Source organism: Carettochelys insculpta, chromosome 5 (assembly GCF_033958435.1).
Source record: "Carettochelys insculpta isolate YL-2023 chromosome 5, ASM3395843v1, whole genome shotgun sequence".
Classification (NCBI taxonomy): Eukaryota; Metazoa; Chordata; order Testudines; family Carettochelyidae; genus Carettochelys; species Carettochelys insculpta.
This window is the reverse complement of record NC_134141.1, coordinates 109467655-109495171: the sequence shown is the minus strand read 5'-3', so window position 1 is coordinate 109495171 and position 27517 is coordinate 109467655. Positions and strand designations below refer to the sequence as shown.

Below are 27517 nucleotides of genomic sequence, written 5' to 3'. Positions count from 1 at the left end.
ACATTTTGATCTGTTTATAATTACCAGAACATTTCAAAATGCCAGGCTGTAGGCAATGGCTTTTACTGAAGACAGTAGTAGTTCAAAATTCTTACACTCCATCAGATCACTCAGTTCCTCTGTCTGTTTTATAATTAAGCAATCCAATAATCCATGGTGTATTTTCTGGGGCCATTAATGCACAGTTTACACACAGTCTGAGGTTTAGGCCACAGGCGAAGTTCATTCAGAGGCCTGAGATATGTATTAATTGACTATGTCATGTCATAGTGGGGGGTGTATTGTGTTTGGGGAAAATGGCATACACATGCTCATATTCAAGGATATTAAATAAGGGAAGTGTGGTGAATGTACCAGGTCTGTCCTCCTCTGCCCCACACCCTCCCCAAATTCTGTTGTGTCCAAAAAGCCAGAAACATTAACTATTATAGCATAGCTGATGTGTCTTGACTACCCAGACATCAAAGAGCAATAGGATAACCTTAAATTCAGACAGCCAAATACACAGTTTAGGCATGTCAGTTGGTGTTACCCCCATCTAACTTCTTCAGGATGTGTGTTTCAAATAAGCAGTAAGGGTCTACCTAGGAGGCCAATTAATCTTTATCATTTTTGCTATCAAAGGGACAGATCAACAAGCAGTCACATTTTTGAAATGGTTAGACTGGCAATTAAAAAAGTTTCATCAGCAGAAGGGGAGAGAAAGAGGGAGAGCAGAGAGGCCTTCTAAGCACAGAGGGTCAGCTTGAGGTGAATTCTCCATGATTTTCCTTTTGACACACACCAGCTCTTTAGTTCACATTTCAAAATATATAACTCACTAAGGCTGTGTCTAGACTTGCCATGAACTTTGAAGGGTGCATGGTAATTAGGGCATTGGGAGATTACTAATGAAGTGCTGCAAAATTTTGAGGAGTAAAGGGACTTTGATGTAGCGTGGGGCACTGCAGAGTACCTGTGGCTGATCCGGGGCTACGCACAAGCTGGCACTTTGAAGTTTCATGCTTCGAAGTTGCCACAGGGAAGATTTTGACTAATGAAGTTCTGCATATGCAGCACTTCAGTAATTTTCAATTTTCCAACACCCTAATTACCATGCACCCTTCAAAGTTCACAGCTACCCTGCCACATCTCTTTCCATTGTGTAACAATTATTTATGGAAAGCTGTATGTTTGGGAGGAGGGTGGTAATTTTTGGCTGTGGATGGGGAAACCAAGACAGTGGAGGCTGAGAAAGGGAACTAACTAGGAGGGTTTGGATGGGAGGTTATTTAATTTCTTTTTAGGGCTTGTCCTGCTGAACTTTGCAATCTGGCAATCTTAACTCACAGTAAACTAATTTATTGCTTCCTGAAGTTCTCGATCCAGCCTCTGAACAGCTATAATAAAAAGCAGGAGGGATATTAGTGCCCCATTTTGACATTCCCCTACTCCCACAGAACTAGATCGGAGTAAGGGAATGTCAAAGTGGGATGTTTGTTTCGAAGCTGCCCTCATCTTCACTGTCAATCTGCAATTCCAAGTCTGCACTTTCAAATTCGTGTGGCTGCCATTATGCTAATGAGGTGCTGAATATGCACACTCGTTACCCAGCTTTGAATTGCCTTATTATCCTGCCACTTCAGATGGGAAAGTCTGTGTGGAAGCAGCCTAAGTAGATAATGCTCTAGCTTGGAACAAATGGAATGCTATACCTACTCAGCCTGGAGTCCTAAGTAAAATGAATCTTGATTTCGGCTCAGTGCTCCAGGAACGAAATCTGATTCATTTTTTTGCCATGATTGGCACTTCTGCGCTCTGCAGACTGAAATCTTCTCTAGTGGATAGAAGTCTTTTCAAAGCATAACATTTGCCATTGACAGCACACTGCAGGGAAGCTTTGTATTGAGACTACACAGCTGGATACACGCTGTTTATTGGATACATTATGAGGAGATTCCTTTCACACACAGAGAGGAACAAAGTCCCTCTGCTGGATAGCAGAAACCCACATTCTAGATGCATAACCTCCAGCACCTCTGCATACCATTACAGGCCTGGGTGTACTTTTACATTATAATCGGGCCACCATATTGTTTGTACGTGCAGTATATTAATCAGACAGCATGTGTCAGTGGATACAGCACTAGGCTCGCTGGATATTATTTATACCACTGATTTGCACTGTGACCTTTCTGTGCCCATTTCCTCTCTACACTTCTGTCTTGTTTAACTAAAATGTATGAATTTAAAGTGTAGTAGCTAAAGCAACATAAACATCTACATGGACGCTTACTCAGAAGTCAACTTAGTTCCCTTTAGCCTAAACGGACTCAAAGGAGACATGTACAGGGGGTTAAGGGTTCTGCAGCTCAATGTACTACAGCAGATTTACTGTCATTGTGTCCTCATGGGTCTTTGGCTCAGCTGATAACCAGAAGGCTGCTTGCATGTGTGCTTGATTATATGATACCAATAATCTCAGGAGACCCTGTGAGGTTCCCCAAACACCACAGACCAGTTAAGGATCAAAAGGTGCCCAGCCAGGGTTTATTGCCAGGCAAAGTACATATAACAGTTGTCAAGTATAGTATACTGTACTGCTACACTGTACAGATGTACCTGCAGCAATGGACTGACACAGCCAGTTGGGAATTCCACTGCGCCCCCCCCCCCCCCGCAAGGTCAAAGGTGGTCCTCAAGACACCACATTTTATACATGTACAAACAAAGCACACCTCACTGCTGATGTATCAGGTTACCACCTTCTGACACTTAGATACCACCCATCTCCCTGTACCTCATGGTTTGGTTCGATCATCTCTATCCATGATGCTGTCATTTTGGACACTTTCCTGAACATGGGCTGTATCTGTAAGGGGTAGGTATCAAGGTCTTTTTTAATGAGCTGGTGGTACCTTTTGAATTATTGTTCTGCACCTGGACCAATTACCAATTAGTGTTTTGTACTCTCAGCCATCTGTACCAAGTTCTGTTAGCAGAGGCCTGCCTCTTGCCCACAGCTTAGCTTTGACCCATATTTTGTCCATTGTTGCTAGGCCTTATGCCTCACATGAGGCCTGCGCTGTATGGGCTTAAGCCTTCCATTTTACTACACTCAACTGCAATTATTCTGTCAGTGGACTCAGGGTTATGGGGCTTAGATTGCAGGGCTAAAAACTGCTGTGATAGAAGCCCAAGCTCTGGGGTCTGGTGGGGATGCAGGATCCCAAAGCTCTGGCCCTAGCTCAAACACCTACCACACCAATTTTTCAGCCCTAGAATCTGAATGCTGTAAATCCAAGTCAGGTGACCTAAGCCAGCTGTAGATTTCTATCCCCCCTGTAAACACACCCAAAGGAGATTAACCTAAAGCAAACAATGCTGTTTTACTTCTGAGTGAGAACAGGACGTTTAATGCAATTTAAGTTCACACCTTTAATTAATTCCATTCAATTTACTTCAGTCATTCCATGTAGACATGTCCTTTGAGAGGGTCTTAAGGAAGGAACATAATGGTGGGAAGCAAAGACAAGTACACATTCTTTATGTTATGATAAATTTATTGACTGGGAGATTGGACTGATGTGTGTGCACAACATTCTAAAAGGAAAAGCAAAGGTTTGCTACAGAAATGTGAAATTTAACAGTTTATAAATACAGTGTAAATGAGATGTCCAGAGTAGGTCCCAGGTATGCAAGTAGGTTTCAAAATAATCCACCTACCACTATTTGTTCCACTAAGATTTATCCAGTTTGACTAAAATGCATTCTGACACCTCAAAAAACTTACAATCATTAAGGAACCCACAGCACGGCAGAAACAGTACACTGAGCCATTACCCAAACTTTAGTTAATTGATAGCCATTTGAACGCAAAAAAACCTGCTGACCTATGCAAATATGCTCCTTAGATTAAAATACTCTTAAAAAGAAGAGACTAAGCCAAATCACAAAGTGCTGCAATTAATCTATTTAATTTCAAAGTCAGTGATCGGTATTGGTGTTTTTATAATTTGGTTTCCTTTGTGTGTCAACCAGTAGCCAACTGATAAAGGAGACACAAACATGCTGTGTCTGGTTTCTCCTGTACAGCTGCATTTTAAGAACACATCCACCTCACCACTTCAGCACATAGGCAATAATATGGCCAGTCCTGTTACAGGGCTCAGTTCTGCATGCTGTGGACAACTAATCTCCAGCAGACAACAAAAGCAGTGGAGGGTGCTCTACACCTTGCAGAACTAAAGCCATCATCATTTCCAAATAATGAACTCTACCAAAAGAAAGTAGATCTTTTTGTATCAATTGTACACCACTACTGGCTACAGTGAGTTTTGCTTAGATAAGTGAAGGATTGAGCCCAAATGTTTTAACAATGGATTTCTAACAATTTACATGATTCCATCTTAATTAACTTCTGATCACTTTCACAGGCCTCCATATTAACACACAATAACATCTGTAATTTTAAAAGAACTTCCTTTTAATTTAACAAAAACAACCCCCAAACCAGATTGATCATAAACCCAGCTTTACTTTAAAAAACAAACAAACAAAAACAAAGCCCCCAGTGCTAAGGCAAATTATACGTTGACTGTTAAAGTCATAGCAGAAATAAATACTCTGTTAACTATTGTGCATTGCATTGTTCAAATGTTAATCTAATATGAAAAAACTGAGCTAAAAACTGCAGTGCCCCAGCAGATTTTTTAGCATGTCAAAACAAATAATTCTCTAGATTCGTATTTTTAAATTATGTTACCTTCCAAATAAGTCTGAGTGAAAACTGTACTAACTTTATGGCTCAAGCAACAATGCTTCAGAGGGACTGTAGGATGACATAGTAAAGTGTTCCCCACCCCCATGCCCATGTAGGATTTAGAAGCTGCTTTGATTTTCTGTTGAATTTCTCCTGAAGCGGTTAAGGTTTGCAGCGCTGGACAAAGCGTGGGTAGAGGCATACATCACGGATGTGGTGTCTGTTCAGAATCCATGTTAAGAAGCGTTCTAAGCCCAAGCCGTACCCACCATGAGGGCATGTGCCATATTTACGCTATGGAACAAAATAATAAGACATATTTCAAGAAAACCTCAGCTTGACATGCATCTATACAGGGCTAAAAAAACAACGGGGGCTCATTTTGAATGACAAATAGGGAAACTAAAATGGGCTAATCCCACTGACTGAGTGATTCCTGGTTATTTATTACTCACGAAAGAAAGAGGAAAGTGAAAGACAACTGTTTACAGCACACTCCTGTATTTTCCTCATTCTGTTCTTCTCCATCTCATTCCCCTCCTCCTGCAACTTCTGCAAATGGACTATTAATTTTCCACCAACCCCACTGACAGCAAAAAAAATTTATACTTGAAAGCTGCCAAGAAGAACTGCCTTCCAAACCGGCAGGGCAGGGGCAGAAGACTATCACTTTCATGCCCACCATTTACAGTCAGTATTGGAACCTCAAAGCAGAGAGCTCTAATCGAGGCTTTTTATGCACTGCAGCAAGCACAAGCAATTTCCATAGTCTAAGACTACCTTGCCACAGGACAAAACTAGTCAACTGGCCACAAGGTAAATCCTAATCCCTCTAAAATAAATAATCCAGATAGCGAAAAACAATCATTTTAGCATGGATCTTAAAAATCCACATCCTCTATATCTGACATGCAGGGAGTAAAATCTGTTCACATACCTGATCTGTATACCAGTAGTACGGTGTGGGGTCAATACCTTCCCGCTTATAACCTGCTAGCAGTTCATCACTGTCCCAGATACGCATTGAGCCTCCAACAATCTCACCAACATTGGGCATCAATACATCAACCTAACAGACAAGAGAAATCACAAATGATTACATAGTATTACTTGCTATTGGGGGTGGTGGGGGGAGAACATGAGCCAACCCCCAAAACAATCATAGCCTAAAAGGTTAGCATGGTAGCACTTCTAAAGCACGCTCTGCCGGAAAATCCTTAAGGACATCACAGACATGAATGACTGCATGCACCCTCAAAGGCAAGGGGGATGACAAGTCTTATTAGCCCCATTTTAAAGGAAAGTTATTTGAACACAGGCTGAATTACTTATCTAAGTATACACAAATGGCTCTACTGTGTCAGATCACAATTGTTCATCTAGCACGCTATCCAGTCTAGCACTCGCCACTGTCAGAGATGCTTGAGAAGAGAAAATAAAACATGGCAATTCCTAGTGGTCCAACTTTCATTATCCATGCCCTGCATCTGACAGTTGGAGCATTAGGGACACCCACAGTATGGGGTTATATTCCTGGTCATTTTGGCTAATTGCTATTGACAGACCTGCCATTCATGAAATTGATTTTTTTTCTAAGCCCAGTTATACTTTTGGCCTCCACAACATCCCATGGCAACAAGGCCCACAGGCACATTTTATATTGTGTCAAGAAGCACCTCTTTTTCTGCCTTTTAAAACTTGCTGCCTATTTTTCATCAAGTGACCCCTAATTCTCATGTTATGTGAGAGGATAAATAGCACTCCCCATTCACTTTTTCCACCGCTTTCTTGATTCTAACAGGCCTCCATCATATTCCCCCCACCCAAGTTCTATTTTCCAAGCTGAGCAATCCCACTTTCAACTTTCCTCATGCACACAAGATGTAGCATAGCTAAGAATAACCCCAGCTCTTCTGACTTTTGGTGCTGTGCTTTAACTGTAAGACTTATTTTCCTCCCACTATGAGACCAAATACTAACCCTATATAGCATTTGTGTGTGATCAGAGTAAAGGAAATCCCTAGTTAAGTGCTGATACTTACCCATTTTAGGGCAGATATACAATTATTTGGTTTTTGGTTTTTTTTTTTTTTAAGCCAACAATCCATGCACAGACATGCAAAAATATTATTTCAGTGAAAGCTATCCTACTTTACTCTCCAATTTATTATATTCCTCTGTGCATTCACAACACAAGCACCTATCCCAGAAAAACAACTACAGAAACTGTGACACAAACTCACAGATTCAGTAAGCCGTGAATCTTCAGGACAACGCTGCATGTAGAAGGACTTTATCTCTGCAGGAAATCGACATAGCAAGATTGGTTCATTAATAGTGTCCGTCATCAGTCTCTCAGGAGCTTCTGGGATATCCTAAGGATAAACAAGACTTGATTAACATTTATGGCCAGAAACACTGCTTGAGTTCAGCACTAGTCTTTTTTCCTGTAGATGCCAGGCACAAAGAGCACACAACATAACAGACATGAAAGCAGCTTTGCATGCGTGTGCGCAATTTTAATCAAACTCTTGAGATTAAATCATGGATAAAATATTTTGCATCAGAACATTCACTGCATATCAGACGGTAACATATAGGAATAGCTAAGACAATAGAAAAAACTAAGCCAATCCCAGTCTAGAAACTGAAGAGAGTAGAGGTTTTACAAAATTATCTGTTTCGGTGACACAAGCCAGTTTTCCTTGACCCTGAAGCTTAGATGTATTATGCATTCCATGGGCATTAGGTCTTACTCATGAAAACTGTTTAAGCATTTCCTTTAATCTGTGTATTGCATATATAAATATCTTGAATGACCAGCTAAAGACCAATTACATGTACCACTACGTCACAACTTCCCAACTTTGAAGTTACTAAGGAATGCTTAAGAACATCTAGAAACATACGCTCTGGAATATTTAACACTGCCACCACATACATTTTTTAAGACTAAAAATTCTATATAACTGGCACAGTTTAATACCCTTGATAGATTACCAGTATTTTCTGCCTATGCTTTAAATAACTATTAAATAATCATTAAGTATCATGAAATTAAAGCTATGGTAACATTTCACATGATCTAACAAAATACAATTAAAATAAAATATCCCTTTTTGTAGTATTTCATCTATTTTACACAAAAATGTATGATCAGCAGCATGGGTTCTCAACTCCATTAAAAATCGGAGCAGTTTAAACTTATCCAGACTGTACTTCCATTTGTAACCCTTCTCTAAATGGTTGCCTTTGATTGCAAAGGGTGGTGCAGGACATGAAGCTAAGGACACATCTATACTGCAAACTTAAGTTGACTTACATTACGTCAACTTACAGCTGTGATGGTTCATATCCACACTGCTCTCCTTCTGTCAGTGGTGCAACACCCTTACTAGCAGAACATTCACTAGCTTAAGACGGACAGCATGGTTGGGAGCTCCCACCCCAAGGTGACAATCCAAGCTGTGCACCAGCGGGGGGGTGTGTGTGTGTGTGTGTGTATATCTGTCCATCTGTCTGTCCACAGCAGGAAGCCTAACAGCCTGTACTGTACATATTGGCTATGGCTACACTAGAAGCATCTATTGGCAGATGTTTTCGTTGGAAGAGATTTTCTGACAAAACCTCTGTAGACAGAGTGCAGCCATACACTAAAGCAGATCAAAAGAGTGATCCACTCTGTCAACAAAAACAGCCAGCTAGAAGCACAGCAGACAGGACTTCCCAGTGTTCTGGAAGCCCTGTGCGTCAACAGAAGGCAAACCCCAGACCATCCACACAGCTTTTCTGTAGACACAGTCAGTCAACAAAGACACTCTCTCATCTGTGAGAGGCAGAAGGTTGTCAGAAGTGCCGACTTTTGTCACCAGATTGTCAACAAAATGCACTGAGTGTGGACGTGTGGTGAGTTTTGTTTTAAAAAAAAAAAAAAGTAGCGTAACCACGGCCTTTCAGAACTGAGTGCCAACCAGAATACCGGGGGGTGGGAACCGGTCTTACTTCTCCAAATTCATAGTAAGTGCCATCTTCCTTCTTAACATCATGTTCCTTTAGCCACGTAATGGCATCTGTATAGTTCATTCGTTTGAAAGGGCGTTTGGGGGGCTGGAAGTTCTGCAATATAAGATTAGACACACAAACATTAATATTGTTTGCAAGGTCATTTCCCTTCCAAAAGTGCAGTTAGGAGTTAGGAAAGTAACCAGGTTTTTTAAAAATCAAAATAGCACCTTCCTACTCCAGAGACTTATTTCCGGTCTGTATTCAGAGTCCAACTGTGCACTCTGGAGACCACCACAAGCTTTCCTGTCAGCAGGGCACAGTGAGTAGGGCTTGGAAAGAGTGACCCAGACTCTTTTCTAGCTCATGCTTTAACAAATCAGTTCTAAAGATTCTTCCCCTGAAAAGCTAGGAAAGATGCTGTAGGCAGAATGAATACAGCTGGGCTTTTGGATCCCAGGAAGAGTCTGATGTTTAGAAAGAACTTAAGACAGAATAATTTTTAATAAAGCAAGTTTGACACAGAATCCCCCCCCCATAACGGAACCATGCTTTAAATTGTCAGAAAGAGATGGGCAACCAACCAATTCCGGGCTTCTTTTTATATATATATATCAATCAATTGTGTCTAACAATTCAACCATGGAGCAACTGCTGTTTCTAACTTACCTTTGTTATTGATTTAATTGGATGGAGTCTTTCAAATGGTGTATTTTTTAAAACAAATGATTCTCACTTCCAGTAGTCTCCCTTACACCTACATAAGATTTGTGCCAATGAGGTGCCCGATACAGGGCTTGGACCTTATCTGCATCAGTGCATTTACACAGCATAGTTGCCTCTACAGGAGCCTTAAGTAAATACTTAGTGGTGTCTAGAGTGCTGAGTATGCGCACACAAATCTACCCCTCTCCATATGCAGCTTTCTGAACCCACAGAATACTCTGCAGGATCCAGCCCCCTCTGTACACAGATGCACTGGGTACATCACCACCAGATCCAAAGCACCTTGCATACAGAACTATGCCAAGAGCGTTTCCATCTGCTGGGAGACAGAGCTAGGTCCGAACTTGTACCCATAGCAAGTTCAGACTTGCTAGAGCCATGTCTTCAATGAAAGCTCTCTGACCTATGCTGTATCTCACCTTCCCCAATCCCAGATCCCTACCAGAGACTGAACAAGTATGAGAAGGCAGTTTATCAGAATATGCCAAGGAAACCAGGGAAGCTCTGATTTCTATGCAATATGAAAGAGCTAGCTAGTGACTCAGGAGACTGGCTGACTGTAGGAGGCTTTTGGCCTGCTTTAGGAAGAAATTAAGGAGAACATGAAGTAATGTTGTGCATTATAGACAGAATGAGAATAAACTGAGAGCCAGCTTTGAGCACTCTCTCAGCTCAGATACCATACAAATAACTAGCTAACATTGTCCGTCTCCTCATGCTCCGTGTGTGTGTGTGTGTGTGTGTGTGTGTATCCAACTAGTCTCTTGCCACATACTTAGACTGGGGCAAAGAATATTTGTTCTGTACATACACTCCTGAGCACACTGCGGCTTTTACTATAACCAATTAGTTCATATAATCATCCTTTTGTCATTGTATTATGATATTAGAGAGTCAATTTATATTTCATATGTAATCAATTCATGATAAATATTTAAGTTGTAGAATTACAGAAGTATAGGACAAAAATATCCAGGAGGGGTGAATGTGTCTTAGGCATATAAGTAAAGCACGGCTGGAATACAAAAGACTACAGGTAAAGAATTACAAGATTTTAGCTTAGCCTACTTAGGTCATAGGTTTACTGATTGACAGGAGTGGGTGACATACAAATAACCCTGTGCCAACAAGGTCAGTGCATAAGATGTGCCAACAGATATTATGGAAAAAATGGATTGCAATGGACTACAGTGCATTGTCTAAGATGGCAAAACACCTGACTGGAACATCCTTCAATGACTGTCTTGACTACAAAAACACATGGCACACACAGATGCTAATGTGAAGTAGAGGAATTAAAAACAACCTATGAAAAAGGGATGTATTTACAAGGCATGAAAGTACACGTAAGGAAAAGAGTTTAAACATATATGGAGAAGGTGTTAGGTGTGGTTAGACGAACTATAAAAAAGGGTTCCATTGCTGGATAAAGGCGAGAAGACTCAAGGAATGTCCCCACCAACTCCAACAGGAACTATCCCTCTCAAGATGATCCGCTGAGAGATGCCCTGGACCTTACAATATCTGAGGATGTGAGCATGACTAATTATTATGTAGGTTTCTAACTGGATTTCTATTTGCATTAAATATCATAACTTATTACTATATAAACAGTAAGAGTTAGAACCACCAAAATCAGTACACAGCTTCCTCTTATCACATCTTAAAGTGAGGTAAAGGTTTGGTTGTGCCAGGAATACAGGATGTCCTTGGAATGAAATTGCTTCTCAATAAAGCTTACAGAAAAAAAATAAAACAGACTTTCAGCATTCACACAACATGGCTGCTGTCACACAAATCTCAGGGGCTCCGGGGCGGTGTCCTGTGCCCTCCCTCCACCCCCAAGTCCAGCCCTTGATCCACTCTCGCACCTCCCCATCAGACCTATGCCCTCTAACCCCTTCCCTAAAGGACATGGCCTTTGGGACTACCAGGCAGCTTGCAGGGGTGGGAACTGAAGAGCAACACAGCAACCTCTGTTCTGCTCCACTGCCAGGTCCAAAGCCAGCCTGGTCTCTGTTTCACTGTGACGGCAGGAAGTGGAGTGCCGCAGCCCTAACATGGGCTAGCTTGGGAGATGGCAGTGGAGCAGAGCAGGATGCTGCATAGTTCTGCTTCCCTGTAGCTACCACAGTCAGGGAGACTCAGGGGGGCAGGAGGGGAGGAGGAGCTGAACCTCTTACCAGACACAGCCTACCCAAAGCTCCCAAGGTTAACCTGTGTATGAGGGACCATCCTGTCAAGACGACAGTTGGGGTGGCTGCTGCAAGGCCGCCTCAAAGTGTGGGGCCCCAAGTGGCCATGCCAAACTGTCCAAGGATGGAATGACTCTGCACACACCTTCCCCAGGCCACAGGGAGGTTCCAGCCAGAAGCTGTGCTAGCCCCACTGCACTGCCAGTGGTGGTGTTGCTGGGGACAAGGGGTGTTTATATTGCCGGGATGTGACAGGAGGGGCCAGCAGAAGAGTGCAGGCAGGCAGGGCCAGGAGATGAATAGGGATGGGGGTGGATGAATGTGTGGAGAGATATGCTCTTCCAGGGCCATGCCAAAGGGGGTGTCTGCTGACCCCCTTAGGAGGATTTGAGGACTGCCACTTGCCTTAAAGGTGAACTGAATTTAAACACCCCTAGTTTATAGGGATGAATAACAAACACACACTTGATGGAATTCCTATTTACTTAAAAATTAAGTAGACACATTTTAACAATCCCTTTTTAAACAAATCCAAAGTAAAAATTACCACTAGTTTTAAAAAAATTTTAAAATAAAGCAGGTACATTTTCCTTTCTTCAAAAGAAAAACGTAGTTAAGGACCTGAGCAATGCTTGTTTAATGAAACTTGTGGTACAGATAAGATTTTCTCCTTGGGGTCATATCTGTGGTCATTATGCTTGGACTCTGTGGGTTTCTACAGAGTCTGGGAGTTTGAGAAATGACCTAGAAACAATTTCATTCTGAGTTTGAAACTGTAGCAACCATAGCTGAATGCACTGCAGTGTAATAATACATCACCAGCTTCACTTCAAACAAAAGACAATTTGGTCCATGAGCAGGTTCCGACGCACTTCTGGACTTAAAATACCTTGTCCTATAACTTTAAGGCTAAGGCTATGCTATGGTTTCTATTTCCAGAATACATCTGTATCCCAAAACAGAAACCCCATGGCCAAACACCGTTCTCGAAATTGTAGGGCTATTTCAAGCACAGTATTTCATTCCTGCTTCCCCTCTTTATATGAGGGGCAGTGGGAAGTTCAAAATAGGCATTTATTTCCAACTCCAGTGCAGCATAGCTGGCACCAAGTTCAAAATAAGTTCCCTCAAAACAATTTGGCATTTTGCCACACCACTACATACCGGATTTAAATCACGTAGGAAGGCCGATGCAGAAGATTTCAAGACTCTGTCCACTACATCACACACCAAATCCTCCAAACGGGTCAACAAGTCTTCAAAAGTCATGAAAGGACATTCAGCTTCAATGTGAGTATATCTAAGGAACCAGGTAACACCACTAAGTATTAGTCAACCGAATGAAGACACTTCCCCTCTCTATGAGAGGGGAGGATTTCATCCCAAATACCATTTTACTCCCTGCCTACGATCTGATTTCCTTCACAACTTACACAATAGCATCTGCACCATGTCAACAACAAAAGCTCAGTAAAATACATGAACTCTTCTCCAAATTGGTTCAGGTGGAGAAAGTCAGCTCTAATGCTCTGCCTCCCACCCACTGACCTTGGGAACAGGCCATGTCTAGAATAGCTTTGGTCAGCCCATGCATATTAGCAGAATGTAGTATTATTCCTGACTGCTGGTCCCTTGCTCTCTAAAATATATGCACGCTTATACTAAAATCATTCCCATACTCTGCCAGATGTCTGCGTGTTCTGGACTGCTCAGCTCTGTACGACTGGGCGATACAAAACGTGTCTCCTAACGCAGGGATGCAAGTCTCTAGGTACAGCTGGGATGACTGTGTCAGGTATGCCTCTTCACCAAAATAATCCAATTTGAATAGCGTGGAGCCTCCTTCAACTTGTGTTTGCACTAGTGTCGGTGGAGTGATCTGTTAAATAAAACCTCATTACTACATTAAGAATTGTATCTATAAAAGGTCTACTAATTGATGAGTAAATTTTGTTTAATTCAGTTCAAGGTCTATACAATATATCCAGAAACATCACTCAGGCTCCAAAAGAAACATTAAATAAAAGCAATTTTTAACAAAGTAAGCTGTACTTACTTCATAATATCCATTGTCAAAAAAGTGATCCCTGAAGCACTGTATAACTGTGGAGCGCACCTTGAGGATTTTGGACATGCTCTCTCCTCGGATCATCATATACCTGTTGTTAAGCTGCACATCAACATCTGATTCCTCATTGATCAGGTTATCAGCCCCTCCAGCTGGAGCCAGACCAATCAGCTCCCAATAGTCACAACTCAACTCATGGCCACCCGGCGCCTATGGGTTTTAGAACAAATAACTTACATATTAGGAGTATGGCATGGTCACTGAAAAATGGAAACTTGGTACTCTAACTTAACTGCCTTTAGACAAAATGATTTGCAGCCCAAGACTGGGTTGGGATCCACTGATTTAACTACATACAGTGCCAGTATGTACTACTGCTGTTTAATTAAAGAATTAGTGTAAAATATTTTCATCACAGCTTGTATGGTCTGAGGTACCTTGTCAATGTTCCCAAATGACTGCTACTCTTGTGAATGCAGCAAAAGAATCCCTCCTCTCCTCTCCACTCCCATAAAAATACCTACATTTGAAATGCTATGTACAAGATAATCCTTAATAAGAACCTCAGGCATTCTGATCTTGGTATATTTTTGTAGCTCTTGCTGAAGTTGATGAGAGTTGTTCATATGATGGTGAACAGACCATCACATGAAGATGACGGAATTTCAGCCCAATGCTTGCCTTGGACATAAGATTTTCTCACCTTTCTGCGTTGTGCTGAATTTCACCTCCATATGAAAGCAAAATAGCTTAACTTAATAAAGAGAAGGTAATGGCTGAACAAGGAAACAGCAAATTACTCTATTGGCATAACCCCAAGCATTATACCATTTGCAGAGGCAAAAGATTCATTTTCTGATTTTATCTATCTGACGTACCAGTCCAAAATAATAAGGACCACGTAATAATGACCTAATGAATATAAATACGGGTTAAACCCCCTTATCCAGCACACACTCATCCAGCAACATCCCTCATCTGGCAGGACAATGGATGTTGCTGGACCAGAAAGTAGTTGCAGGACATCAGCTAGAGTAACTCTGGCACCCCTGTGACAGGAAGCCAGTTGGGGCACAGAGCCCTGCTGGCAGCTTCAGGGAACCTGAGTGAGGGCACCCTGGCAGCCCCACAGCTGGGAGCCAGCTGGGCACCAAGACTCATGGCAGAATTTGTCCCATTCAGTTTTATCAATGGCTAGTTGAACAACCTAATATTTTTAGAAGTTGACTCTTTGAAGTTATCTAGAGCACTATAGGAGAATAGCCTTTTTGCTTTTCATTCTCTGAATTAATCTCGCACACAACAAGAATACAAACAGTAAGAAACTATATTTAGCTATCAGTTGTATAATATATTTACTCTGCAACAGAGACTTCAGAAGTGTGACTCACACAATTTGCAACTAAGATATTGGGAAACAAAAGTCCAACCGTTAATTTGTTTTCTGGAAGTTATATTTTCTACACAATACTATATGTTAGGATATCCTGAAACTTTGGATCATTCTTACCTAGTTTCTCTCCCCACAAAAATTCCTGGAGAATAGTTCCCCAGCCTTCCCTTCAGTTTGAACACACTTCTAATGGGCACCCCTATGATGTTACTTATTAACTCCACATATAAAGGACTCAATATGTGTTAATGGAATGATTCCATTCTCAAACTTACATGATTACAAAGGACACTGTAAGCATAAGCACTATCTCAATTTTGGTATAAAAATACAATAAGGTTATAGACATTTCCAGCAGTAACAACCAATGCCAAAATTAGAACACATACAGCATTGAAGGTCAGGCCAAAATGGTTCTAGGTCCCCCCCGAAAAAGGAGGCCAAATTAAGGTCTCCACAACTCCACAGCTTTTCCTGCTTAGAAGGAAGCCTATAAACACAAGTCTTAGCTAGAGAGGAGATCAGGGAAGTACCACATGATCACAACATTCCTTTAAAAAAAAAAATCGCCCCACTTGATATGAGAACTAAAGCTATGCTTATATTTAAGGCAATATCCTATTCTATCATGCTAAGGAAATACACCTTCATCTAAAAGATAAAATAAAAATATTACCCAGTGAGACTGAATGAACACATGCATAACCCACACGTGCGCGCACACAGATTCGCTCAGTCTTCATCATGCAATCAATTATTGAGCAGCAATTCCCACTGAAATCAATTAACAGTTCTTTCCCCTTGCTCTCTTCACCACAAATGGCTGTAACATGCCATCTGAGTGAGGAATGGGTGGGAGATGGAGGGAACCCCATCTCAGCCGCAACTAACTCCCTCACCTGTTTGCCTTCAGGAACAAGGTTTAATGTACCGTACACTGCCACACTGCTCTCAGTAGAGAGGATCACTCCGTTGTAACACTGACACTACAGAAAAAACAAAAAATATACAAGACAATGAAATTTAATTTACAACTACAATAACAACACAAGAGTATCCAGAGACAAAAAAGGCTAATATTCCCATTGTTAACTCATTCTGTGAGCAATATCTTCAGTGGTACTAGAAAAGAAAAAAAAGCCCCCTTAATTAAATGAATCATAGAATTCTAGGGCTGGAAGGGACCTCAGGAGGTCATCTAGTCCAGCCCCCTGCCTAAAACAGGGTCAACCCCAACTAAATCATCCCCCCAGCCATGACTAAAAACCTCTAGGGATGGAGATTCTACCACCTCTCGGCAGCGCACTCCAGTGCTTCACCACCCTCCTTGTGAAATACTTTTTCCTAATATCCAACCTACATCTCTCCCTCCGTAAAATCAGACCATTGCTCCTTGTTCCGCCATCTGTCACCACTGAAAACAGTCTCTCTCCATCCTCTTTAGAGCCGCCTTTCAGGAAGCTGAAGGCAGCTATTAAATCACCCCTCACTCTTCTTTTCTGCAAACTAAACAAGCTCAAGTCTCTCAGCATATCCTCAGAGGAAATTTCATGGAAATTTTAAACTTAAGTTTTCAAGTGGTTCATAGAAATGGAACCACTAGGTATTGACACACACACTTTCACTGAAGAACAAGACAAAACCCCACAACTCACCAGTTCATCTGACAGGACACACTGCAGAAATCCTGTACCATCCCTTAACACGACGAACATCAAATTTTTTCCTAGTTACCAAAAACAAAACCCAGACTCAGACAAAAACTAATCACTTTACTCAGTTCAGCAGGCTCATACCCCGCAAACATTACTCAGGCAGTTTGTTTTCAGAGTTTCTCTGTAAAGGTTGCTCATGACTACTCAAATATTAGAATTATGCCCTAAAGCATTCGGTGGACAACAAAGCCCTTCCCACTGAGCTGTGTTTTTTATGCCAAAAGACAATGAAAATTGAAGTCATAGGCAGGGCCTAATTCTAGGATGTAGTAGGCATCTAAAATCCCCCAGGGCAAAATCCTTGGTCCACTGAAATTAATGGTAAAACTCCACTTGATTTCAAAAGGTCAGAATTTTACTCCCAGTACTCTGACAAGGATTGTTGGATGTTCTCAAGGCCAAGCTCTTTGGACCTACCATACAGACGTGGTTAATGTATAAGCTGAAGTTACAGCAACTGTGTGGGAAATAATGTAGCACCACCCACCCACAACTAAAGTTTCTTCTTTTAGAAGGAAACAGATTGCTTGGTATGCCATACAATAGGAATCGTTGTTTAGGCAGCATCACACCCTTTCTGCAGGTCACACCTAGCTAAGTCCTTGCATGATACCTGGCAGAGGACATTGATGAAGCATTGGGACACCAGGATCAGGATGGGAAGCTTCATTTACCAGGTGGTTTAGAGGCTGTTTATTTTCCCTGTGCCTACAGGTTGAAATTCTGTAGTCTGGTAGCATCCGTGATCCAGCATTGTCAGGAACCCATCATTGGTATAGGGTTGGAGCACTCAGGGAGAAGCGGGGGGAGGAGAGAGAAGAAAAAAAAAAAAAAACTATAGAACTGCCAGCCCATGGATGTTGCTGGATCAGAGAACTGGATTGGCAGGCTGCGAGCTGCGAGCTGAGTGCCAGGCTGGCAACTGGGAGAGGAGCTCAGTCTGGGCCGAGGAAAGCGGGCTTGAAGGCTGGCAGTAAAGTGGCTGGCATTGACCTCTCCTGATCCAACAAACTCAGAAAGGTACCATGCCAGTGAGGTGCAACCTTTACCAACTTTTCTAGCATGATCATGCCAATAAAATGTGGCCTATTCTACCTGACACCCTTGAATTACTGCTACTTGTTCCTCCTCTCTGCATTGACTCGATAACTTTTAAAGGCTAGCTGTTTACCTTGTCTACGTAACCTGTGAACCCAGCCAAAAACCTTCACTCGCTGGCCTCTGTGTGCCTCTAAAGCACGAATCTTCACCTGTAAAGAGTGGATTAAGAGAAAAAAAAAAAAATCATGATCTGACACTTAGATGGTGCTTTTCATTTCCAAGCTCTTCATTGGACATGGACATATTGGACATGCCCATAAGCAGCTTTTTCTAACCACAAAAATACATTGACAAATGGGACAGAACGCACCAATCAATAAGGCACAAAAGTTTAGGGATTTTCTCCTTTTTGCCCTATCTAGTTAAAACCAGAAAGGCATGTGTTTCAGCAACATGGATGCCCTGACTAAACTTCCTGATGGGTTATTGTATTCTGTTTAACTTTAATAAGTCACCAGGAATTTGGTTTTATATATGATCTGAATACAATTAAAAAGTCCACTTGAAAAGCATGCCTTTCAGATATTAGTCATTTTCCGAGATATACCAAATTGCCACATCAGTCTAGGCAAGAAACCTTGAACATGCAGCTCTTCTTCACTGGAAAAATCTGAACAGGCTTTTTTGCACTACTTTTTAAAACTACTACCTAAGATATGGCACCCCATTAAAAGCCTAAATGGAAAGGATGAATTAGCAGGTTAGCACTTTTTAATAGTACTGCCTGAAGCCCACTGCAAAGCCCTAGTTGAAGTACTGATGCACTGCAATGGTGAGAGTAAGTCTCCAACTGGCTGACTGGTGCTGCTATTCAGTCTTATCTAGTTATCCGTTAATAAATTTTAAAGCCACAGCCATTTGCAAGTCAGAACTGTTACAGCACATTGTGCTCAGTTGCACGGAAGTCAGGCTCTTTCCCTGACCACTGTCCGTTTGCTTATGTTGGAGTGGAAATCTCAAAGTAAAATTCTTCCACACATATTGTAAGGAATGTCTTCAAGACTGCAATATATAGTGGAAATGTTTTTTCTTTCTTTCTCCCCAGTTCCTCTCATTTAGACCTGTGAATCCCCACCAACTTTGGTGTGGCTGCACAAACTTAACTCAGTAGAACCCAGGCCTATGCATATTGAATAGTAATTCAATGCTTCTCAATCACCAATTTTCTCCATCCTCTACCATCACAAAACTCTTTCTGGTGGGGGCAGATTTTAAACAGCGGTCTTTTGAGCAATTAAAAAACAACCCAAATTTAAATAGATGTTTCAAATAGAAGTACAGCCTAGCTCTTTCCCTTTGGTTTATGTGCACTGAGAGAGTCCAAAATTAAAGTCAAACAGGCACAGCGACTGGGAAGTGCACATAGGAGATGAAACATACGAGGCTATGCTAATAACTAACGACAGGAGTCACCATCAAAGTAGTAAGAGCAGCCAATTTTTCTAATTAGGTAAAAAGGTCAACAATTCAAGAGCTGTAATGCATGTGAATACAAGACGGTCCTTAATAATCATGGTCAAACCATACTTTTTGTAACCCTACTTGAAGAACAGAGCATACACAATGATTTGTAATATAATACTTGTTTCCTGCAGGACGTTCACAAACTTTTTACATATTCTGTTTCCTCACTCCTTACATGTGTGTTTGTATCATGGTCTTCCCAACTTTCACTCTCAAACCTCCTCTTTCTGGAGGACCCTGGGGGGAGTTATTCAATATTTGGAGATCACATACTATTTGCTATTTAGTTATCAGTTGTTTGGTTTTGGGTTTTTAGACATTCACTGTTTATCAAAAATAATCAAGAGGGTTTTACACTTTGCAATTATAGCACTGGGAGCCACAAAAAAGTCCTTAAAGAGCTACACGTGGCTCCGAAGCCGCAGGTTGCAGACCCCTGACCGATGAGAATAAAATGTCAAGGAAGAGCAGTATATTAGTCTTCAACAGTTGATGGTGCAGAGCACACCACAGGATCATGCTGGTTATAAACAAGAGAGAGAGTTACAGGAGTATATAAAGTGCATTAGATTGTCACTCACACATTTAGGCTCGGGAAGACTGGGATCATTCTTGATAGTAATTTTCTTGGCTTCCTCCAGGTTTTTCTCTCGTCGCAAAATGTCTTCTGCCTAATTTTAAGAAGTTTTCCAAAAATGATGTAGTGATGTTAGTGATAACTAGTCAGGTTATTTAAACTACCATCATCCCCCACAGACAGCAGTATCAAACCATCATGTACATCTCTAAAGATTAATGCTTATACACAGTCCGAGCACTGCTCCAACAGGTCTAAAACCTGCCCTGAGATACATGGATGCAATTCCCAGGAATGAAACATGTCCTGGTTTGGAGAAGGTCGGAGGAGTTTAGAAACATCCAAGTTTTTCAGAAATGCACCCCATCCCTGACACAGACCATTTGCTTGTCTCAAGGTGTAAACTAAAACACACCCACTGAAGTCAAACCATATATCTAAGGATAAGCCAGGACCTGTTACACTTATCTATCTAAACTCTCCTGTAGTTTAATTTTTGCTATCTGGGCACACAAGCAAGGGGGCTTATAAATTGTAACTCTGAGGCTATGGTTACATTGTGGTTTTGGATACATTTGTATCCTGAAAAAAACACCATAGCTAATACCAAGGCTATTTCAAGTGTGGTATTTCATTCCTGCTACCCCTTGTCATGAAAGGGGTAGCAGGAAGTTCGAAATAGGAGCTAATTTTGAACTTCAGTGCCATCTGAACCACACTGAGTTTGAAATAAGTTGCTTCAAAATAACTGGTGCAATTTGAACAACGCAAATTGTGTAAGTTATTTCAGATTATAGCTACAGGGTAGCCCTAGCCTAACAGATTACTTTGCCTGCTACAGCCTTCATCTACCAAAACAACAGCATGCTCAGAATTAGCATATGCCATTTTCAGGGGAACTACAATAGATAATAAAAGTTCTAAATGAGCTGAGTGCTCCTGACTTGGTAGGTTTCATAACCCACCTCTTTCTTCTCCTTGGCTTCATTTTTCATTTGTTCTCTGTGCCATATTTTTTTGACATTCTTCATTTGTGACTTAGAAATAACATCCCATCTCTAGATGGATCAGGTGAGATATGGGGTGAGGAAGGAAAGAGAAAGAAGTTATGTTTAGAAAAATAGGAACTTTAACACCTCATTTAATTAGAAATATCCATTTTAACCACTTCACCTCATTTTCTTTTTGTGAGTCCACATAAATCATAGGAAACGGTTCCTTTCCAACTGTCATCAAAGCCTTAAGGGGTGGAAAAGAAACGTAAAAAAGTCAATTTCAAAATAGTTACTGAAGCCAGACTGTCAATGAGAAAATATGGTAAACAACCTATACTTAGAAATAACACATCAGTGATTATCAGATGGACTTATATTTAAAGAAAACAGCCTCTTAAAAAGCCCTTCAGGTCAAATCTGGCCTACTGCTAATTTATAGTACAGTGGGGTCTCAACATTTGCAAACCTAAGGTTCACAAATTCAAGTATTCACAAGCCATCACTTCCCCCAGGGCAGGGAGCCCCTGCAGTCACTGCTTCACTTGGGACTCCAGGTAGGAGCTCTGGCAGCCGGGCTCCAGGCAAAAGCAGCTGCCATACACAACTGTACTGTCTTCACCAAATTCAATATCTGTGAGGGTTCTCAACATGGAACCCTCATGAACCTTGAGATCCTACTGTGTCTCCCTAATAATTAGCTGTTTGTCCTGATTTAAAATAGACTATCTGCTGCAGATACCTTCATGACAGTTTTGAAAGGCTTCTTCTCTGTTCCATCGCCAGTAGAATCACTACCTTCACGTTCAGAAACATACATCTCTCCTGTAATAAAGAACAAGCACATACAGGTATTTTAAGGTAAGCACAGAACTAGGCAAGGTTTTAAAAGGGACTACACATTTACATAGGTATGAATAATATTCAGCAGCATCATAATTAAAGATGACGTATTTCTGAAGAGACATTAAGCCTCATGCTTCTGGTCTCAAGACACTCTCAAACTGTTAGGGCATCTCTGCACTGCAATGTAAAACCAGGATTAGCGTAACTGAAGTTCTGAGACCCTAGGTTTGCTAATCTCCAGAGTTGGGGTGTCTATACTCATTTGTGACCTTGGGTTAGAATTGAGGTGACTTTGGTTCCTACCTGGACCTCCAAAGTCTTCATTGCATTAGGCAGTCCTGAGTCCTACTACCCACATCTCCAGACATGCACTATCAAAATGTGGCAGCAATAGCTCTCTGGGAAAACTTCACTATCCAGCAAACTTCAGTGACAGGACAAAAAGTCATTTGTAGAATGCTCTTAGGGCTGCATCTGTACTGCAGAGCAATAGGGCTTGACTCAAGCTTGAACACTCCATGAATGTGGAGTCATGAGATGCTGAGTCCCAGCCCTGCCTTAACGCAATCTGTATGCGGACAGAAGTGGGAAGGAGGAGAGGTAATGCGTGAGCCTGAATTAAACTTTTTAGTTTATATCTACACTGTAGTGTCCCACATTTGCCTACTGAGGTCCTTGTTTTATTTTCTGCACTTTTCTACTTGTTCCGATTTCTTTAGGATACACTTTCACCCTATTAGCTCTGCTCAACGTCTGTTGCACCTCTTCCCCTTTTACTGTGTTTTTCCTCCTCTACCATCCTTTTTGGGGTTGTCCTTTTACTCTATCCATCAATGTCTTTTCCCCCTAATGCACAGTTTCCCAAACTGCGGGGTGTGAAGCAATTCCAGGGGGGGCATGAGGTGACCCACTCCCCCATTCCCCTCACCCAAAGAGAAGGCCAGACTTTGCTTCTAGCTCTCAGACCCTGTCATTTTACGTGGGCAACCCAGTGAAGCCACTATAAAAAGCAGGCAGCTGGCGAACACCCACATGGAGCTAGCTGCCTTTTGTAAAGGGGAGTGAGTGAAGGTTGGGGCTGGAGGGGGGAGAAGGATGGAGTGAGTGGGTGACTGGAAGTGCCTGGCTTTGGGGGAGGGGGAAGGGCTTGGGCGGGGTGGGGTGGGGGGCTAATGGGGCTCAGGTGGCTGGCTTGCAGGGTTTGTGGGGCTCACGCAGCTGGCCTCCTCATTGCAGGTCTTGGATGGCTTGGGCTAGCAGGCAAGTGGCTGGCCCTGCCACTGCGGGGCTCAGTCTGCTTGGACGGGCGGCTCTGGCAGCACAGGGCTCAGGCGGGTGGGGGGCTGGCGCAAGCAGCTCTGGCGGCTGCCTGGGGCTTAGGCAGCTGGCCAGCTGGGGTTGCACCAGGCATCCACAAGGGGCCAAGAAAAACTATTTGTGCTTATTTTTAGTTTCCAACAACATTTTTATATCATGTTTTTGTGGTTATTTTAAAGTACAAATTGAATTTTTGGTTAGAAGGAGGGTTGGATGATGATAAAGAAGAGATGGGGAGGCATGAGGGTTTCTCAAAAATCAAAATAGGGCCATCATGCCAATTGGGAACCACTGCTGTAATGAGTAAGACATTCACTAACTCAGTTACATATGATCTGACACTATGAAGCACAATGAATCTAATATCCAGGACTGCATAGTTCAGAGGAAAACAAAAAACAAACCCATAATACATAGTTAAACATACATTTACTGGTGGAAAAAAAAAAAAAAAAGAGCTTTTGGCGGTAAACAGGAGAGGAAGGAAAAGAATTAGTAATCTTGCACTGACTACCTTTACAACAGCAAAACATGAACCAACAGTTATCAGCCCTTAAAAACAATCTTGTTACAACCCCTTGATTTGGTGGTTAGTTGCACCACAACATTCCACCAGCTTAGTATGTGAAGTATCTCCTTTATTCGTTCCAATTTACCACCTACTACTATTTGCATCAGTTGATCCCTTTTTTCTTGTTGCCTGCAATACAACTAAAGGCTTACCCATTTTCACTATTCTGGTCATCATACAAAAGACAATAGGAGAAGCAGACCTCACAGAGAATGGGTAGGATGATACAGTTGATTGGTGCGGAGCTAGTCGACAGAAACTAAACCACCCCACACTGGCCACGGAAAGATAGAAGGAAATGTAAGAGAGGCAACAGGCACCTACGGTCGCTGAGCCCATGGTGGTTGTTGATGATGATGATGATGATGAAGAAAAATTAAGTAGCATGACAGATGGAATTCAACGCAGACAAGCATAAAATCAATCATCATAGAAGAAAGTTTTAGATATTCCTACATGCTGATGGGGTTTAAATTAACTGTGACTATTCAAGAGGGAGACTTGGTCATCACCAAGGATAGTTCAATAAGAATACTTGCCCAAGATGCAGTGGTGGTCAATTATCCAAATACTGCACACCAGCTTCTATTAAGAAAAGAACAGGGAGCAACACTAGGACATTCTGTAAATCGGTAGCACACCCTCCCCGTGAATACCGTGTTCAATTCTGTTCACCACAGAGAAAAGGTCAATGAAAACTATCGGAAGCATAGAAAAGCTTAAATACAATGAGACTTAAAGATAAGACTGCTTAGTTTAGGGAGAAGACAAAGGGTATATACAACACTAGGGCTATGTCCACACTAGCCCCACAACTTTGAAAGGGGCATGATAATAAACCTAACTGAAAGATGCTAATAAGGCACTGCCATCAATATGCAGCTCCTCATTAGCATAATAGCAGCCATGGCACTTCAAAAGTGCCACTTTCGATCACATGTGACTTGTCTACACAGGGTCCTCTTCAAACACTTCGAAATCCCCTTATTCACAGGGCCACGTGTAGATGAGCAGCGCAAGACCAAAAGTGGCACTTTTGAAGTGCCATGGAGGCCATTATGCTAATGGGTCACTGCATATGCATGGCAGCACCTCATTAGCATCTTTTGATTAGGTTCACTATCATGCCCCTTTCGAAGTTCGGGAGCTAGTGTGGGCAGCCAAGGAGCAATATAGAGAATGCAAGTTAGACACAGCAATTAGGAAAATTAAACCCAGGGAAATTAATGAGCAACAATTACAATATGGAAAAAGGAAAAGGGGTTTTGTTGGTTTTTTTAGTAGCTATAGTTCATAGCTTACATATTGACCTAGTCGTCAAAAAATATTCCTGCAGCATGCAGATTAGTAAGCATTAAAAAAAGAAAAGGAAGATATTTATACCATTGTTAAAGTAGCTAGGATAACATACAAGGGATATTAGCTCTAATATTTCAGGGAGGTAAACAAAATACTACAGTAACCCCCCCCAATATTTGCTATTTCAACTTGCACTTAGCTTGCATTAACACAAGTTACACATAAGTTGAAATCCTGGGGTCCCCAGGAGCTGGGGGCTGGCAGGGGCGCAGCATTTCTGCTTGCTCCCTCAGATGGGAGAAGCCACTCTGCCACCGCTGTCTGCCTGCCCCGCTCCCGCAGCTGGGGGAAGCCATGTGGACAGACAGCAATGGGGGCACAGCTTCTCCTCTGCTTTCCCCACCTGGGGGACAATCTCCTGGCTTCCAGAGTGGTGGGGAACCAGGCAGCAGTCTGGCTCCAGCTCCTACCCACTCCAGGAGCCAGGAAACTGACCAGCACTGGTAAACTGGTCAGTTTCCTGGCTCCTGAAAGGCCAGGGAAGCCTGGAACCAGGCTGCCACCTGGTTCCTGGCTCCCCCAACTTGCACAAAATTTGTGATATGTGAGGGTGTGCAGGAGTGCAAGCCTTGCATAACTGGTGGGGAGGGGTGTCTACTGTATATGGAGCCAGGCATGTCCCCCTCACTCCCCTGGGCATGTTATTGTACAGCTGTCCATTACCAAGTTTTCATACCTTCCTCTGAAACATTAGTATTCTATCGCTGTTCAGCACTAATTTCAATGGATCACTGGTCTGACACGCAAGAGCAATTCTTACTTTCCTAAATACAAACTTATAAGTATACGTCTGTGTTTATATCTAGAGAAGGGCACACAGATGCAGACTCACAGAAATGTGGGGCTAGAAAGAACCTCAAGAGGTCAGGAAGTCCAGTCCCCTGCACTCAGGCAAGGCTAAGTAAACCTAGATCTTCCATGACAGATGTTTGTCCAGTCTGTTCTAAAAAGCTCCAATGACAATTCCACAGTCTCCCTTGGAAGCCTATTCCAGAGTTTATCTACTTTTGTCATTAGAAAACTTTTACCAAAGGGCTTTACTACAGTTTAAGCAAATTACTTCTTGTCCTACCTTCAGACATCAGGTCCCCTGACAGTCATCTTGACTAACAATGCCCCCTTTTTTTCCTCAACTTTCTTCACTTGTCAAGTTTTCTAAACTTTTGATCAATTTTGTAATGCTCCTCTTGACTCTCTCCAATTTGCCCACAAAAAGAGCTAGACAGTACTCTAGCTGATGACTCACCAATACAGAGGAGAGCAGAAGAACTATTGCTTCTAATGCCTTACACACCACACCCAGTAACATTAGCCTTTCACAACTGCATCACACTTCTGGTTTAGCTTGTGACACTATAAACCATACATGCTTTTCAGCAGTATATCACTAGCCAGTTACTCCCCATTTTTGAGCTGATTCTTCCTTCCTAAATGAAAGACTTATTGCTTGTCTTCACTTAATTTCACATTGTTAATTTCAGACCAATTTTACCCACACCTAAATTTGTTAATCGTTAAGGTGCTACAAAACTGCTTATTTGTCAGATAATTTTTGCATCGTCTGCAAACTTTGCTACCTCACCAAAGAGCCCTTTTCCCCCAGCTGATTAATGAGCATGTACAATAGCCAACACAGGCCCCCAGGCCAGGGGGACCCCACCCCACCCCACGATTGAAAATTGATCACTCAATACCCCCGGCTGCTGTTCCCTGTCTTCTAACCATGGACTGACCCCAAGAGGCACTTTCCTCTTCTCCCAAGCAGTCCTGTAGCACCCAAGACTGAGACTTTTATGTATTAGGTAATGAGCTTTTGTGGGAAGTGGGTCTTACCCATGGAAAGCTCATTACCTAATATACAATTTAGTCTGTAAGGTGGTACAGGGCTGCTTGTTTTCGGGACACTACAGGCTAACACGGCTGCCCCTCTGAGGCCTTTCGGGAGGGGCGCTGGGAGGCCCAGCACTCCCCCGCACCGCGGTGTCCCCACTGAAAGATTAGGCCCAATGGGCCTCCCAGCGCCCCTCCCTCCTTCTTTCCGGAGCCTCAGGGCGCCACCTGGATTTTGCAGCTACGGACTAGCGCGGCCTCCCCTCCCCCGCCCCATACGACTGCGAGCAACCCCGACCTAGACCAACGTGTCCTTCCGGGCCGGAGCCGCTCAGCCAGGGCAGGCCACCGAGAGCGCCCCGGGCCCTCCGGCATGAGCCAGGCCCGAAAGGCCGCTGCTCCCTCGCACAGCCCCCGCCGCAGGGACTCACCTAGACCCAGCTTTCCCACCTCCTGGATAAGCAGCGCGGACATGGCAGCGGCGGCGCTATAGCAACGGGCCGTTCGCAGCGCAGCGGCAGCAGGATTGCGTCAGTCTGCGGCCCAGCCTGGCGTCCAGCCCCGCCCCGGCGCGGGGAGCGCATTGGTCCGACCCGAGAGGGGCGGGGCCGCGGCTGCGG

At 42.6% G+C, this 27517-nt stretch overlaps 1 protein-coding gene across 2 annotated transcripts; it reads right to left on the bottom strand.

Moving 5' to 3' along the window:
• Positions 1–3521: 3521 nt before the first annotated feature.
• NARS1 (asparaginyl-tRNA synthetase 1) lies at positions 3522–27456 on the bottom strand. 2 transcript variants are annotated; one of them, XM_074995746.1, is made up of 16 exons: positions 27329–27424; positions 24248–24293; positions 21717–21799; positions 21156–21221; positions 20948–21040; positions 19987–20076; positions 18012–18090; positions 16781–16851; positions 16025–16111; positions 13721–13942; positions 13344–13543; positions 12829–12964; positions 8744–8857; positions 6985–7116; positions 5679–5810; positions 3522–5035 (listed from the first exon to the last, which is right to left on the bottom strand). In XM_074995746.1, exons 3-16 carry the CDS (start codon positions 21792–21794, stop codon positions 4904–4906), a joined length of 1632 nt encoding a protein of 543 aa, XP_074851847.1. In that variant the 5' UTR covers positions 21795–21799; positions 24248–24293; positions 27329–27424; the 3' UTR covers positions 3522–4903. The 2 variants fall into 2 exon arrangements, with proteins under 2 accessions (XP_074851847.1, XP_074851846.1); XM_074995745.1 differs by lacking the exon at positions 24248–24293 and having other exon boundaries at positions 27329–27456.
• Between the last annotated feature and the right edge of the window lie 61 nt (positions 27457–27517).